This window comes from Thermobia domestica, chromosome 11, assembly GCF_964235325.1.
Source record: "Thermobia domestica chromosome 11, izTheDome1.hap1.1, whole genome shotgun sequence".
NCBI lineage: Eukaryota > Metazoa > Arthropoda > Insecta > Zygentoma > Lepismatidae > Thermobia > Thermobia domestica.
In genome coordinates this window covers 88536510-88553824 of record NC_137464.1, presented here as the reverse complement: position 1 = coordinate 88553824, position 17315 = coordinate 88536510, and the positions used below count along the sequence as shown (strand labels likewise).

Here is a 17315-nt window from a genome sequence, read left to right as displayed (position 1 = left end):
TCAAAATTGATACTATACCCATATGATACAAATCTTTTAGATACTTTTAAAAATGGTCACCTAAAGTTATAAACAAACAATAAAAGTACGTAAACAAACAATAAAAGAAGCAGTATGTATAATAACGGTGTAGGATATACGGGACACAAATTATGTAATATATTACTTACTGTAGTGTAAAATTAGAGAAAAACATTCTTAAATTTAAAAACTGCTCAAAAGATACCTTCTGGAAACTTGTTTTTATACCGTTATTAAATTCTGTGAGTTTTGGCTGTAGTGAGTTACAATTATTTGTGCAATTTGACAAATTCAATATTATGTACATAATTTAAGGATGCAGTAACACCAAATTAAACTGTATTATAAAATATAGTTTATAGTTAATGTTAGCATTTCAAAAAATGTATTTCCCGTTTGTTTGTTTCTTTGTCTTCTGTGAAGACCATATCCCTCCCTCTTCTATTTTATGTAAACAATTTGGGTTATCTGTAGAATTTCTTTTATGAATGGACATGATGCTGTTCTCGTCTTCGACATAGGAGACCAGAAGTCGATTCGTGTTAGAAGTGCATGCCACGTTAAACTGTCTCTCTCTTAATGAGATCGGTTCTCCGATAAAGCAAACTCCGTTTCTCAGAAAATAAGGATCAATTGCTTACAGATGAAAGATAACTGGTTAATACGTTTTTAGATTTCTAGTCCATACAGTATGTAATGGACGTTGTATTCTAGCTCCAGCAACACACACGTTTCCTTTATTTTTAATTATTTTTTGTCTCTGTTTGTTTTAGTATAGTCATTTGGTAGATGTTTTGACTCACTCCTCTTCTGTGCTGTAACTTAGAAGGAATATATTTATTTCGAAGAGGAAATGATGGAAGGCTATGGTGGAAGAAAATTGGTTTTCTGTTATAATGTAATTAAGTTGAGTTGATTTTGAGTTTAACGTCCCGTTCAGCACCGAAGCTATGAAACGTGGATCTACTGATTGACGTGAAGCCGAACCACATGAGCTCCCACTGGGAGTCGAACCCGGGTCTCCCACGCCAAAGGCGCATACGCTAATCGCTTAGCTAAGAAGGAGCTCTATACTGTAGCTTGACTCCATATGAATAAAGTGGTTTGACTTTGATCCACGCCAAACGAAAGTCGGAATTGCATTGAAACACCTAATAGTTAAAATATTCAATATCAGTATTTATGGTTGCTAAACACTTGTTTGAATATTTATTCGTTGATTGGAAAAGTCCAAACACCTCGAATACGAGTATGTAGTTGGGTACTATGTCTTAATCGTGCAGAGTATTTGTTTTCAATGAAATTAATGTGATGAATTTAGTGACCAGAACTCCCTTCCAATGTAAGTCTGTTAAGTGAAAATTTGAAAACAATTCTTTTCTGTCTTTTTGTAGTCCTTTGAACTCATATATGCAAATGAAAAAAAAATGTATATAGGGTAAAATAGCTGGCTCTAAATAATAAAGATAGAACACCTATGAAGTCCATGCACCTACTCGAGAAGTATTTAGAAGTGATTACCCACTACACAAAACCCACGCGATGTCAACGGAAATTGATATTTTATGTATATATTTGTTTAATTTTCGTAATATCATATAAGGAATGACCTTTCAGCAGTTTCAATACTCCTGCACGTCATTTTCAAATAGCTCCTACATTCAAATATACATAGAATAAAGTTCTATGATTATAATTAATATGTGTGTAATTAGCGTGTGAATATAACACGGAGGTGTATATACATATATATGTAAACAAATATATGTATGCATCAGTGTTAATTTTGCAGAAAGTTTCTCAATTTGAGATCAGAGGTAGCTGGAAAAAGAAGCGATGCTCCAATGTAGTTGCTCTTAAGATCTTAGGTTTTTCATGCTGTCAGCAAGGAACAGGTCACATAATCTTGTCGATTCTGGTCTCTCTTCATGTTTGCTATCCAAATTATCATGCTGTCTGGATGCTTATTGTATAAAGTATTTAAGTAGTGTTAATGTTAAGCTAATCATAAATATTCATTATTTTACACTAAGATATATTGTTTTCTTTATTGCAGGGGGTTAGGGAAGCAAGGATATCAATGTCAAGGTAGGTAGTAACCATGGAAACGGTCCCTGCTGCTCGCTATCCAATCAATAGAGTGGCCCACTGCACATGTTTAACCATAGTTTCCACCTCCGTTGACGTTTCACTGCCTTTAGACAGTGTTCATCTACATAACATTATCGTCTTTAATATTCTGATGGGCTTTAATGCAACACTTTTTATCTCATTGCTATAATACATGTAACTGAGTATTAACTTTTAATCGGAATACCTCGTTATAGTGGTTAGTGTTACTTTTATATGGAAGTACTTACTACTATTTAAGGTCACATTTGAAATAAGATACTTTAATACTAGTATCTAATAGATTTGCTAATAATGTATTTAGAGTTTAGATATTACGAATTTCGGGAGTAGGACCTGTACATTTTAAGTAACAATAATGCACTACATAAAATACCTTTTATCCCTTCATAAATTGGCCAGTAGGGGCTATAACTTCTTCTTCTTCTTCTTCTTCTTCTTCTTATTATTATTATTATTATTATTATTAATTTGTAACTTTCGGTAATGATACCTTTCTATACCATAATCCTTTTGTTTATAATATGGTTAAGTTAAAAACAAATTAGATAATTTTCATCAATATTGATTCGTATCTCATACGTATTGTATTTTATGAGTAATATTTAAACTTGAAATGTGTATTTTATTGTCTTCAGCAGGCGCCTTGATAATATTGATTGTTCATTTTTGCGGATATAACACATTCTCTTGTGTGAATAGCCGTAATACAAAGTAACTAACTATGCAATTGATCTAACTTGACACCCTTTAATAACCCTCTGATCGTTTGAAGTAGTGATGCAAAATGCACATGAATTATGATTTAAATAAAAGAGGGAAGAAATTCGAATGGTTTGTTTTGGGTTAAACTTCCCTTTCCAGCACCGAAGGTACATGAGACATGGGCTACGAGAAAGTTCTACACATATACATACATTTCTCCAAAGCAAAACTCTCAGTCCCTGAAATCGAACCCACGACTTTGCACACTTCTAAATTTATAAATCACTGTTGTTGTATAAGAAAAATGAGATTTTTTTTTCTTCCAAACTCGACTAGAATCTTAAGTGTATACAGCAGATATCTGTCCAGCATGTACGAATAATGCTTTTATTATTGATACAATATCTTATATTCTTTTTAGGCAGTGCTAGCGTGTACTCATATTTTTTCTCTTATGTGACTTTTCTAAATATCATGTCTCTTGTTGATATTTAATTGACTTCTTTGTATTTTAACATGTTTGTTTTCTCGTACAAAACAAAACTTTAAATAAGCAGACGAATTTAATGACCTGTAGTTGAAATTATTTGAATAAGACGATAATGATCCATATGACAATATAATTGTGTATTTATAATCTTTCTATAGATCACAGGAAGGCTAAACTGAACAAAATTTAATAACTAATGAAATGTTAATATAAAAAGCATATTTTGACTAAAAGTAAAATTTTATTATCATACAATATGTACTTGGTATGCCTTCATTTCAATTTTAAATTTCAATGGTAGTCATTCTGATTGAGCGAATTCTTTTGCTCTCTGACGAAGGCCGAACAAGTATCTTGACAAAACTGGCCAAGGTTCGCTGTTTTCTTATTCTATATTCTCGAACAATATGAAAGATAGAAAACTCAAAATATATTTTATAATACGAGTCAAGTAAATTTGGTCAAGAAATGAGACAAAAGCTCAGTGAAATTTGTGGAAACTCAAACGAGAGCTCTTTATCAGAAACCCCACGGTTTTCACGAATCTTGTCATTGATTTTTACGAGTTTATCTGTCACAGTGCTCGGTCGCCCACTTCGATCTTCATTGTGAATGTTTGCGCGACCAACTTTAAACGTGAGACACCAACGCCTTTCTCCACTTTCACTCATTTTTACCATAAAGCTCATACAGTTGTCGATGAATGTCAGTCGACTTGTGTTTTTAGCCAACAAAAATCGTATGACCGACCTCATTTCATAACTGGCGGGATTAACTCATGTTAACAATATACAGTATTATAAACAGAGCAGAACCAACACGAACTTCATATGTCTATAGGTGGATGCACACTGAATGGCGGAAGTTCTTGCACAGAATGGTGAGGCTCACTCCGCCAAAACGTGACTTTCTGGATAGCTCTCGTACATATATAGGGTGGGCCATCTATCTTGATAATGTTTTGTAGCTTTTAAACTAATAGACAAAAAGATTAAAATATTGTACCGTGCAAATATCGGCTGGGGGGATTGTGTGGCATACTCTAAGATACCACAAGGCTCACAGTGTTGCCAACCCAACATAAAATTGTATTCTTTCAAATGGCACTGCGTCAGACTATTACATAATTCAAAGCTACATCTAAAACGAAAACTTACAATATCATACTTGTTATACAGTGTTCCAAACTAAGATGATACAACATCACACACACACACACACAAAAACTAATTTTGGAGGCTGTTAAAACAGGAATAACGTCAGATGGACAGGAAATACACATCTAAAGTACCTTAATCTTGAACACTGTGATCATCATATCACACATTTCGAACAAGTAGAAACAAAGTTAACAAAGAATTAAAAATTTGACTTTTTCAGAGGACTTTATTTCGGAAATGTGTCTATTTAAGTATCACATCCAACTAGATTCATAGTTTTCAATAGACATAGAGGTCATAATGCCGTTTACAGCAGTTTAATATTTCAAACATTCGGGAGATATGAAAAACATTGTAAAATTTGACATATTGCTTAAAATGGCGTATTATTGGGAACTATTTGAAACAATTTTTTATTTACTTTGCTTCCATGACATTACAATACTTTTCGACAAGTGTAATTGCAATAAGTTCTCGGAATTACATAATTTTAAGCAGTGTTTTCAACTTCTTAAAAGTTTTTACCATATCTCCGGTACCATATCTCCGGTTTGAGATACTGAATTGCTGTAAACGGCATTATGATCTTTACATCAATTGAAAAACATCTATGCAGTTGAAGAAGTACTTATTTAAGCAGTTTTTCGAAATAATGGTTTGGAAAAAATCGAATTTTCAATCACTTGTAACCTTGTTCGTATTCATTCAAAATCTCTCATTATCATGATCACAGTATTAGTCACTAAAGTACTTTGAATGTGAATTGCCCCGTCTGCCTCATTTGCGTTATTACTGCCGGAGAGGCCATCGAAATTTGGAAGTTAGTGATAAGTAACGTCGTTAGTTTGCAATACTGAATAATAAATGTAACATTGTCGTTTACAATGTAGATTTGGAATATGCAATAACCTGATATTGTGCCATTAAAAAAAATATACAAGTTTATGTTGGGTTCTCAACATTGTCAACCTTATGGTATCGCAGAATAGAAGTTATAAGGGCGGATCAAGATAAATGATCCTCCATATATATTACCAAAGTTACGAAAGATGTGACGGCCACTATTAACATGGGCTCCAAACCACTGCCGGGATTTGAATTTAGTGCATTTGAGGGGTGCACAGTAGTGCTATTAAAATTCAAATAATGGATTATTCGTTATTTGAATATTCGAAAATATTCAACATTTGAACTTTTATTCGAATAACGAACAATTATTCGGATAACATACGCGATTAATCAATTATTCGAATAATTTTAACAGCACTTGCTGAATAGTCCATTATGCAAGATTAGCCCTTACAGTATTGGCTGTTCCTTACCTCACCTTCAATAGAACTGGATTATAGAACCTCGATACCGGCCCCGGCTTTCTGACATCTTGTGTATTTCATATTAACTGTTGTAGAATTGTTATTTACATTGCATTATTTGCTTGCAGTATACATAATTTTTGAAACTATGGTCCTTTGGTAACCTCTTGTTCTTGACATAATTGTTTATTGTAATACTATCCAAGAACAACGCTTTCCTTTCCCCATGTCTTTTGTCGTATTTCACGAATAAGAAAAATCTATCTAAAACAATGCCGTGACTACTTTCTTTTTTGTCATCTTAATTACGTACAATATTGCTCTTTTCTCACTTAACTGTTAGTTTTCCTCAATGGTTTTCTGATTGACCCAGCTAACTTTATTCCTTCTTCTCCATAACTATATCTCGAAAGCCTTTAGTTGTTTCTCGTTGCGTTTGCGTAGAGCCGTTTCTGATTCGTTATTTCATACAATAGGTTACATTGTGAACATTTGATTATCTTCTCTTAATTATATTCATAAACCATAAAGTAAGCTTTTCTTTTCGGAAAACAAATTACTTGTCCTGCTTTTTCCTTCCTATCCAATTACAAGTATTTTTAAGTTGTTCGGAAAGGAAGAAAGAAAAGAAAAGAAAAGGACTTTGAACGAGTATTCTTCAGGACTCCGTGCTGCCTTTCTTAAGTATGTTTTGATACATGCAAGGAATCGTCAAATGGACGATGAAATACACTCCGTTGTTTGCTGCAGCCCTGTCTACAGATCAAGGTATAGGTCCACTAGAAGACATACGGGTGTTCTGTTGATCATGACTCCACTGAAGCTTCGTGTATTCCATTCACATTTATTTGTGTGTTATTGATTATGTATTCAGAAGAATTCATTTATTTATTTACAATACAGGGTGGCCCAAAAGTAGGTATACACCCCTGCATTGAGCAAGTATAACATTCTAGTTTATGGATTTATTTGCTTCTGCTGTTCCGAGCTTAGGATATAATTAAAAATACATTAAGAACAAATAATAAAGAAACTAAGTCTACCTGATGGGTAACAAGAAGAAATTATATAAAATACAATGAGCTGATCGTTACGGCACTGTATACCTACTTTTGGGTCACCGTGTATATCAGCTTCAAATACTATCAAATGAAATCTTTCAGTTTAACGTCCCACGTTTATGCCGTGTTGGTTAAGGGAGACGGATGATTAAGGCAAGTGAATGATGATAGAAGAATTTTTGGAATAATATTGTGGGAAGAAATGGGAGTAACCCACTGACGAGGTTCTCCACCACAGACTTAGCTACTTGGCCGGAGATAGCTTCAAATACTAAACCCATCTTGCTCTAGGAATAATGCCGGGGATAGTTCGGGAAGATTTCTTTGTTAAAAAAGACATAGGCGGTGTGTTAAACTTACGATCTCAGCATTTGCTATGTGAAACGGAGGGAAAATCCTGGAAATACACCATGTCCCTCTGCTGGATTTCACCGTAGATCTCGGAAAAGCTAATATGTTCAATTAGAAGTTGAATAATAATATTTTAACAATTAGTCAGAATTTTTTGTTATTTTTAACTTTTGTGATTTAATGCAATACGAAAAACGGAAAGCAAAAATGTGATTAAAATACGTTAATGTACATATTTGTTATTCCATATAAGGAAATATCGGGTTCAATTAGCATTTCAATCCTGGACCTGTTGATACTACAGATTTGTCAGGTGAAAGTATTATCAATAATGAATAAAAGAAAAACTAGGATAATTTTATCAAATGAGCAATGTTCTTGTGAGAGCACTCAGAGGATCTAGGGTGGCAACACTATTCACAGCTTTCTCGTGCCAATTGTCTGCGCCATAACGGCATATGATGTCGAGACGACGGATGATCATGTGTTTTCTCATACAGCTTCCAAGGATCAAACATTGTGCTAAATATTTACCAAATTCACTATATTTCCATTTGAAATATTGATCATTATCGGTCAGATTGTTGGGTCGAGTTCTTTCGTATAGAACTTTCGATTTCTGCATGCACTCTCATGAATTAGAATAGAACTGCCAAATGGGTACGATAACATAAGATATTCCTTTAAAATAATAATAATAATAAATAAATAAACTGAAAAAAATAAAAACAAATTTTAGCTTTTTTTCTAATCAGGAAATTAAATGGGAACATTTGCTTCCACTGATGTTACATGAAAATTGTAGTCCGAAATTCGACTTCCAGTGGGAATAGCAGAGGTGGATCTAGCCGGGGGCGGCCTTCCAGTCTTTTGAGTGACAAAAATAATTTAAGGTGTTATTTATATATTTTTGGACGCTTATAATAAACTCATGGCATACCTATCATAGTCTGATTTCTGGCTGTCCCCCCCCCCCTTCCGTTTTTACCTTCTAGATCAGCCCCTGGGGAATAGAATATTTGATGTTAAGCTAGTTAAACAGTAGTCATTTCAAGTTTTGTTGTCGGGGCTGTCCGATGTACATAGAATTTCACGTTTCTCATTAGTATATTATTATACTGTACAATTAATTAAAATGTAAGATGCATGTCAAGGTCGGGGGACAATTGTTTCTCCCTGCTCTCTCCAAATGACGCCCCTGTAGTTAAGGATAACATAATCCTTCTTATTCAATTTTTGTGCATTCGTTTTATGTATTATTCGTATAATTAATTTATAAGCAATTATATTTTTCATCTTTATCAGAAAGGAAATTCTCAACTTCTTTGAAATCCTCTTGCTCCATTCCATTTCCTACATCTCCTCTTACTAAACTTTTTCTGATTGTTTCTGAATCCTGGTAAACCTTTTCAATACATCCGTCATTGTATTTTCTGTTGTACAGTCGCCGCAACCGGTATTTCTTCCAGACGTGTTTCTTAGGGAGCACTGCCCCCCCTCCCCACCCGGAGATCTGAGAGTGGTTCCCCGGATGAGACCAAAGTAATACATTTGTAATATAATAATAAATCATACCGAAACAATGTGCAAATAATATGTGCCCCTCCGAATACTAACTGTGCTCCCCCGGAACATTTTTTTTTTTTTTAAAAGAAACACTGGGCGCATCGAAGCCACTTCCTGGTTCTGATATGAATCCATATACAATGATCCTGTGGAATCTCAACTTAATCCATTCCAGAATTCCGTTTAAGTTCTAAGGCAACTTTTCCAGTAAAATAAAAGTAACTATTAGTTAATTCTTGATTCCCACGAAGTCGAATTTTCAAAATAATTTTAACAGTAAATACACTTGATTTTAAAATGAAATGTTAACAAATAATAATATGCTAATAATATTTAAATAAAAATGTAAGTTAATAAAATTAAAAATAATAGAAATCTTATCTTAAAAAAAGAAACGGTGATGGCACATGTGGAAGCTGGTGGAGAGGAGAAACTATTTCTTGGAAGTCGCCTTGTATGATAACATTGAGTTTCTGGTGGTTGCACTGTCTTCTTGTCTGATTTTGCACTTACAACGTATGCTGGGCCTTCAGATTCCAAACCAGCGTTTCGTTTCTGTTTTTTGTTCAGATCCATTGTTGTTCGAGTTCTTCGATATTTGGATTCCGAGGGTAATACTGTACTTGTTAACTACTATCGATAACGAAAAAGGTAATACAACCTACGAAATTAGAACTACCTACAATTCATCTGAAAACTCCACAGAATTAAAATAGTACAGTATACAAAAAGTAATTTATTTATTTATTTATTTTTAAATATTTTTTCTTCACAAGTTATAACCCTGTAAGTCAGTTTGACTTTCATATGAGATTCCCTTGCCTTGTTTGTTACTTCGTGATATTTTATGTTAAAAACAAGTTCAAGATTATAACATATGTTGTTCTTTTTACTAAAACAAACATTGATCAGAATCACCGATATCATAACACGTAATCCGGCCAATATATATATTTTTTAAGTTTATTTGTTATTGAGTTTAACACAATATTGTGATTGATTCGAGCAGTTTCTTGAGCAAGAACTTCTATTTGTGTAGTACAAATCTAAAAAATGTGAAACCACTGTATGAATCCTAAGCATTTCTTCATTCGTCAGTCGTGGAAGTATGAGCGTCGTTATAATATATGATCTGCTGTCTTTCCTTAGTTCTTATCGAGTCATAGCAGATGTCTCATTCAACTTCTTTTTGTTTGAGTTATCCTTTTCGTAAGCGACTGTTAAACAGTTGTGTCTCTGTTTTTGTTTAAGTTTCTTTTAAAACTTTTTATAAGAATTTTTCCTTCAGAATTAAAAGGGAGAGAAACTATGATGCCGCTTGTAGCATGAATAGAATTGAAGCTATAGTAGTGGAATAAATAAGGAGGATTTCCAACAACACATTTAGTAACTGGTTTCAGTGACTGATACTTTTGAGTTCAATCACCGGTGAAAATTCATGTATTCATGATCTTTATTTAGTCCATAAGCCAACGTTTTAAATAGGCTGGATGCTGGAAAAAGGCGTTGAACTCCGAATACGTATTATTATGCAACTAATAATAGGCTAAAATGTTAATGCACTAAGCATATACAATTTCTACACCAAGTAACAGTTCTATTTCTGCAGATATTTACTGTAAGTAGCAGTGATGGCACTGTTTACTTGAGACACGAATTTTGTCTGTTCACCCTGATTTGGATCTCGCTTCTCAAACCCAGAAGCAGCCGAAAGATAAGCTTTGGTAGTCGAGGTCCGCGTATATCGAATCGAATCAGCAAAAAATTTTGGACGGTCAGGGGTCAGTGACCTAAGACCACCTCTAAATTCTGGCAGACCTTGAGTTACCCCCTAAATTTCGGGATGAATACATAATTACGCCCTTAAATTTAGGAAATTGTCAAATTTTAAAATTTGGTATGGTGGTATAGAACCGGTGGATGTACACTCATGTCCAAAATTATTGTCGCATGTCTATAAATATGTTGTTGTAGGAATACAATTTGATAACGAATTCGCCCGGTATTTCTCTTAATGTTAGTAGGTGTATAATCGGCAGACATGTATGTGGAAAATTTCATGTCAAAAGAGCAGTAAATAAGAACAATAAAACGAAAATAAAACTTCCTTGTCCATTTGACAACATTTTGTTTTACTCATTCTAATTTTCGTATTTATAATTCTTTTCTATGAAATTTACCACAAATATACATTTCCCGATTATACACATAGTATCAGTATTAAAAGTACCCTGCAAAATCATTATCAAGTTATATTCTTACAAGAAGACAGTTATAGATATGCGACAATCATTTTGGACAGGAGTGTACCTCTGTAAGCGTGGGATGTCCACCTCATTCCCGTTCATGGGTAAAAGGATGATAAAATTATGAATTTCGGGTATTTTTGATCTGTTTTATTCCATATAATGAGCCTTTATTATCTTATATGGTTATATGGGTGAGTATAAGAATACATACTCTTTCATAAGACATGGGTACGTTGATGCTCCCCTCTTAAATTTTGGGAGGGGTATGAAAAATAATTAGTAAATGTTCTCTAGAACTCAAATATATACCACTGTAAATTTAAATGGTCCTGCTTATCACTTTGCCAAATATTGGTACTGCCTCCTTAAATATTTGAAATTGCCAAATGTAAAAATTTGGTAGGCCCTACGGTAGTATAGGACCGCAGTATGTACCACTGTAAATTTAGGTAGTCCATCTTGTTCCCTTTTATTGGTTTAAAACTACCAAAAATTCAAAATTTATAGGTTTTTGGCCTAACTTACCTGTTTGATGTGAGTTTATCACGTCACACGATATAGTTAATGACGATGTTTCGTCGTCTTTGAGTCATAGGTCAGACTGCTTCCAGATTCCTTCGTAATCCGTTCCATCAGCAGTAAGGGATAAGTAAATGCCCTATAAATTCGGAATGAGAAAGCGGTCAAAAATTTAGATAATTAAACATTTTCTCTGCTTTTACTTACTTATCGATACTTAATTTTCAATGCTGACAGTTTCCTTATTTTTTAAACTCGTGTAGTACAGAACTCAAAAGTTCCATGCATTGGTTCCTGTTCACTACTTTTTCCAGTCCTCGATTTTGGGCGGTTGTAAAGTGCTAGTGATGAGCAAATGCAAGGCCAAGACCAAGACCTGGGTGGTCTTGGTCTTGGTCTTGCACACCCAGTCCTTGGTCATGCTGCAAGAGTCTTGCAAGTCTTGCTTTTAAGAAATCTTATGCTTTTCATACGTAAATTTTACTCTGGATAAATTCTACAATGCGCCAATAGTAACGGAAATACAATGTATGTTTCTAAATTAAATATAGTTTACCTTCGTGTAAGTATGATGATAGTATACAACATAGATGATAACCTTTATTTTTTTTCAATGGGTCCCCACGCTTCACTACTTATAAGATAATTACAATGTTTCGTAATCTTTGTATGTTTTTTTAACAGATTCAATACTCTACTTGTTCCCAAATTGGGGAGATGTATGAAAGAAAATCAAGACGGCACAGCTTACTGAAATACCATAAATTGCTAAATTATGTTTACACTCTAAAGGCGTCAGATTTTTTTTTTCAACTAAGATTAGCTAATCTTTGTATTGAACAAACTTCCAATTAAATATTGAGATTTTATTTTACTTATTCTAATATGTACTCTATGGAAGAGAAACATGGACATTACGCAGAAGCGATGAAAAAAATATTGGAGGCTTTCGATAAAAGAAGAGAATTAGCTGGGTTGAACGGAAAACGAATGAGGTGTTAGAAATAGTAGCAGTAGGGGAGAAAAGAAGAATTTTACATGTAATTAAAAGAAGGAAAAGGAACTGGTTGGAACATTGGCTGAGGAGGAACTTTATTATGAGGGACATGCTAGAGAATATGGTGGAAGGAAAGACGGGGAGGGGGCAAAGGAGACTGTGGCTGAAGGAAGGTATTAAAACAGAAAATTGCTACTTCAAGACGAAAAGACCTGAGGAGCATCGTATATCGAAGCTTCTGAGTTGCATCAAGTGACCTGCCAATAATGGCGGAATAGCATCAATTATAATCAAACCTCTTAATATTTTAGTATAACTTGAGTAAAAACTTAAAACGACTCAACTGTCCATGTCTTTTGTGTAAACTCAACTTAATACAAATACTTTTGACCTATATTAGCAATACAAAAACATAGAATCAGACTCCAAGTTTTTTGAAATAACTGTACAAAATCACTCTCACTTGTAAGTATGGATTATTTATTGTTGTATAATGTTATATCGCTCAATCCTCGTGGGCCATATACCTGAGGAGGCTAAAAGTTATATTGATAACAATTATTCAAGTATAAGCACCCGCCCATGAAATCAAACGTACGGTCACATACACAAGTTTTTGTCAATGTCATGAAAATGTTATTTCGATATTAATTTTTTAACACACATTAAAAATTTCTAACGGATGCTTGATCATTGAAGCCAAGGCCATATCCATGTAGCCGGCATCTATGGTGTACGGAATTACCGATGTTCAATACTACATTTCTTTTTAGTTTTAGAAGAACACCATTAATATTTTGAAATGATGTAATAACTAGTTTTACGTGCCACGATTATGCACCGAGGCTAAGAGAGATGGTGAAGATGAGAAATGAATGAAATGGTGGAATGAAGAAAGTAGGAGGAAACGGATAAACCTCGAGTAAACCTACGCACACGGTATCTATCCACCAATAAAGCTCACATGGTTCAAGGTGGGATCGAACCAGGGACCCCAGCATCAAAGGTGAACGCTCTGCCACTGAGCCGGTACTTGTGCACAAGAGTCTTGGTCTTGGTCTTAGTCTTGCATGCAAGACTCTTGCAAAAACTGCAAGACCAAGACTCTTGCGCTCATCACTATAAAGTGCTAAGAAGAGATCATATTCATCACTATACTCTGCACGTATATCTTCAATTCTTGGGTTATTTAGAACCTTGGGGGGGGGGGGATGTTCAGTATGGAACGTAACATATAGCATATGCAAAAAGGAAGTATCGTACTGGTTGGCTACGTACAGACCCTAACACGTCTGAATAAAACACTGTTTCTATCTATCTGTTTCTTTTTTTCGGCTTTTGCAGTTTTGGGGGGTTTTCACATAAGGATATTCAGGTACCATATTCAGAAGTTTCCTGTTATCCTTCAGAATTCCATATCTTAAAGCATTCAGAAGGTTGGTCCACATTTATGGGAATGGATTTTGTGTCCCCTACGTTGGGGCGTAAAGCCGATTTCCACCAGCGATTGTGCTTAATATAACGACCTGACTATAAACTATAGCCCGACACCGAAGTTTCCATTGGAGTAAGCTTCTGTTCAGAAAAATCTGATCAAGTTTGGACCACTCCTCCTTGCAAATTTTCGACAAGCCAATCAATGTTACGTGGGCGACGTTAGGAAATCGCTCGCTTCAATCACCCGAAAGCACAAAATTCCATTGGTGCAGCGTCGGGAGACTTGACAGGAATGTCTGAATGGGATAGTATGGATTCCAGTTTCAAGCGCATTGCAGGTCATGTATACTACAATTGTTCGAGCCATGTGGCTGGCTGCTTTGTCTTGATGAATGAAGACTTTCAACACCTCATCTCCATACAACGACGGAATATGCTGCCGGTATAGTGGCTCCAGAACGTGTTGTTGATAGGATGCTGCGTTAATCTTCACATTTCGTGCAACTCTATGCAGGGGAAGCTTTTCTTTATGGCAAAAACCTGCAACCACCATGAAGCCACGGGGAAAACTTTCGCGGCACGTGTGGGCCCAATTGGCATGGTCCTTGACACATCTTGTGATGACAGTAAATGGCTTGAAGCCGCTTGGAGTTTGACAAATAGATCCAGACCTCGTCTAACGTGACCACATATTTTCATTTGTCATCCACTAAATACTGTTCATAGAGCCGTTTGCAATGGATCGTACGCCACATACTTTTTCTCAGTGTAGCTTTGAACATTTTTGGGCTGGCTACGGGCCTGGCATGTAGCCCTGGGGCGCCGCCCTACCCACGGCACGGGACGGCCTTGATCAAGCTGGTCAGATGGCGAATCTTCAACTGGTTGATGCGCGGCTAAAACATCAACTCCCGACACCAATATTACGTACCGGTATTTCTACACTGGAGTCTGTTATCAAATTATTTCCCAGTTGTCCTACAGAGGTTGGACAATTGGGAAACAATTTGATAGCAGACTCGAGAGTTTAATATAGGGCGCACTAAATTAGTAAATAAAACATCAGGAAAGGTTAATTACGCGTAGTTTGCATATAAATTTACTTAGTAAATGAGAAAGTAAAATTAATTGATAGAGAATTAAAAAATATGCATAGCAGTGACTTCATTCAACCTCCGATATTGAGAAGTTACTAAACCTAAATGCCATGTGCATCTAGTCATCCACTTCACCTTTCTATAAATCTCTGGCAGAGTTCTGGCTGCTCTTAATTCTCTCTTTCTCGTCCATTTCGGTGTCTGACCAAACGCTGGCACTAATCCAACCTTAGAGGCCAGAACACTGCAAAATTGTTGAGCAAATGTTCAACACCATGCAGATGCCTTCCCTCCTACCCCCTCTAGTAGATACAGTATGAGAAAGAGTACCATGTGTTGCTTAACATTTCCCTGAACCGTATAAGTTGTTCGACAAACAAATCTATGTAATTTGTCTTTTGCCGTTCTACTGGCATGCGTGAAACCTCCGCCTAAACTTTGTTGGTGTTATGCAATTTTAGCTGCTTGTTATTCCTTTTGAAATGAGATCGAGCAAAAGCATTTACAGTTGCTTGCTTTGTGTTAGTTGTCTATTGAAATTCTTTGTCCCGTTTCATCATCTGTGAATTCCTTTACCACTATGGTGTCTGTTGTGAAGCAATGTGTAAACTAATCATGATTTCAGTTAAAAGCATAACCAAATTGTTTTCTCACCGCTCTTTCGTTTTCCTTAATTTATCCAAATAATAATGGTACAGTTGTTCAGTTTTAACGGAAGAAATGTTAGGCCCTGAGGTTTTTGGTTGCAAATCTCCAATCTGTAATAGAATTGAATTTACTTTAAAATAGTGTTTACAGTAAGGAAACAAAAATAACATCTGGGTTCGAATGACGTAAACACGAAAGTTTGTTTTTATTAAAAGTTCAACTATTCAAATATACATAGTGTCGTATTTAAGGAGGGAATGTCGGGCTCAGATCCCGAAATAAATTCGTTAGTTCTTCGCATTCCATCTACAACATTAATCCTTCTTACCATTTGTAAAAATTTCATTGATTTTCCATTTTCTTATGCTCTTTGTTCAGAAATAATACCGTACTTTATTTGTCAAATTTTATTTCATGTAAGAACTACGTTCGTTTCTTTCTTCCTTTCTTTCGTTTCTCCTATCATACTTTCTACCGTTGTTAGTTGTGATTCAAGTCGGCCGTCGTTAGTAACACCAAAACTTAAGAGGAGTTGATAAGCTAAACTGGTGTTCCACACCAACTTGCACGAATATCAACATAGCAGGACTTTTGGTATTATAGCAAAAGAATATTAACATCGTTTAGTCACAAAGAAAAATAAATGTTTGAATTAAAGGAAAACAAGAGGGGGGGGGGATAAGTAGCCCGGGAAGTTAGGTAGACCAAGAAGATGGTTCCTTTTTCTTCTAGCAATAGAATAAAAGGTTAGATTCACTGCTAAATTTTTATATCATATCACATAAGATTCACCAGTCTGCAATTCTTGCAATTAAAACTTCAGTTTATCATAAAGTAAAATATACTTAATTCTCTGGGCAATTACCCCTTTGCTTCCCCGTGTTACGCATAGTCCCCGCGAAACAAAACCCTAAATACGCCACTGCATATACGTATATTGTCAGGAAAATTAAAGTTCTTAATGGTACTTTCTCTTCACTATTCCACACACGGTAACTCAAAAATATATTGATGCTTTTTGAATTTGCTTTCGCATTAGTGAGTGGTCATGATCGCGTGAAATAATAGTCAATTTTCTAAACTACGTAATATCTCTTTATTTATAGGTTTTGAAGCGGAGAAACAGCGTTAGAACCCAATTTTCACCTCGTTATGGGTATGGAAGTGTTTGTTACTTAAATAATGGTTCCTGTACAAGTCGTTATCCTGGTTGAGGCCTTATTCGGTACCCTTCGGTCATTTGATTATTTAAGAGTGTGGAGTTGATCGTTCCCCATGTAGAGAAGCACTGTTGATTTGCATCAGTAATATCGTTTAATTTTCTTACTTGAACTAATTTGGGTATTATTCGTATAAGAGTTCTTCAATTGTACAGAACAGTGATATTCAGCCTCTTTTACCCGGGTAGCCCTTACGATACTTTTCCATTCAAGCGTGTGTCCCCAGCTTGAAGATTTCTATAATTCAAATTACAGGTAACTATATCAAAAATAAATTATAGAATGTGTTTCTTATTAATTAAATAATCTAGTTTTACTATAAACAGGAAAATCATGCTATGAATTTAATGG

The 17315-nt window shown here is 35.1% G+C and overlaps 1 protein-coding gene across 6 annotated transcripts in view; it reads left to right on the top strand.

Moving 5' to 3' along the window:
• Pkc98E (Protein kinase C) overlaps positions 1-17315 on the top strand; it is a 281404-nt gene that overhangs the window by 170584 nt on the left and 93505 nt on the right. For all 6 annotated transcript variants that reach the window (XM_081730782.1, XM_081730780.1, XM_081730781.1 and 3 more), the window contains one exon: positions 2078-2109. In XM_081730782.1, the coding sequence (XP_081586908.1) occupies positions 2078-2109 (32 nt within the window). The remainder of the gene's footprint in view (positions 1-2077; positions 2110-17315) is intronic.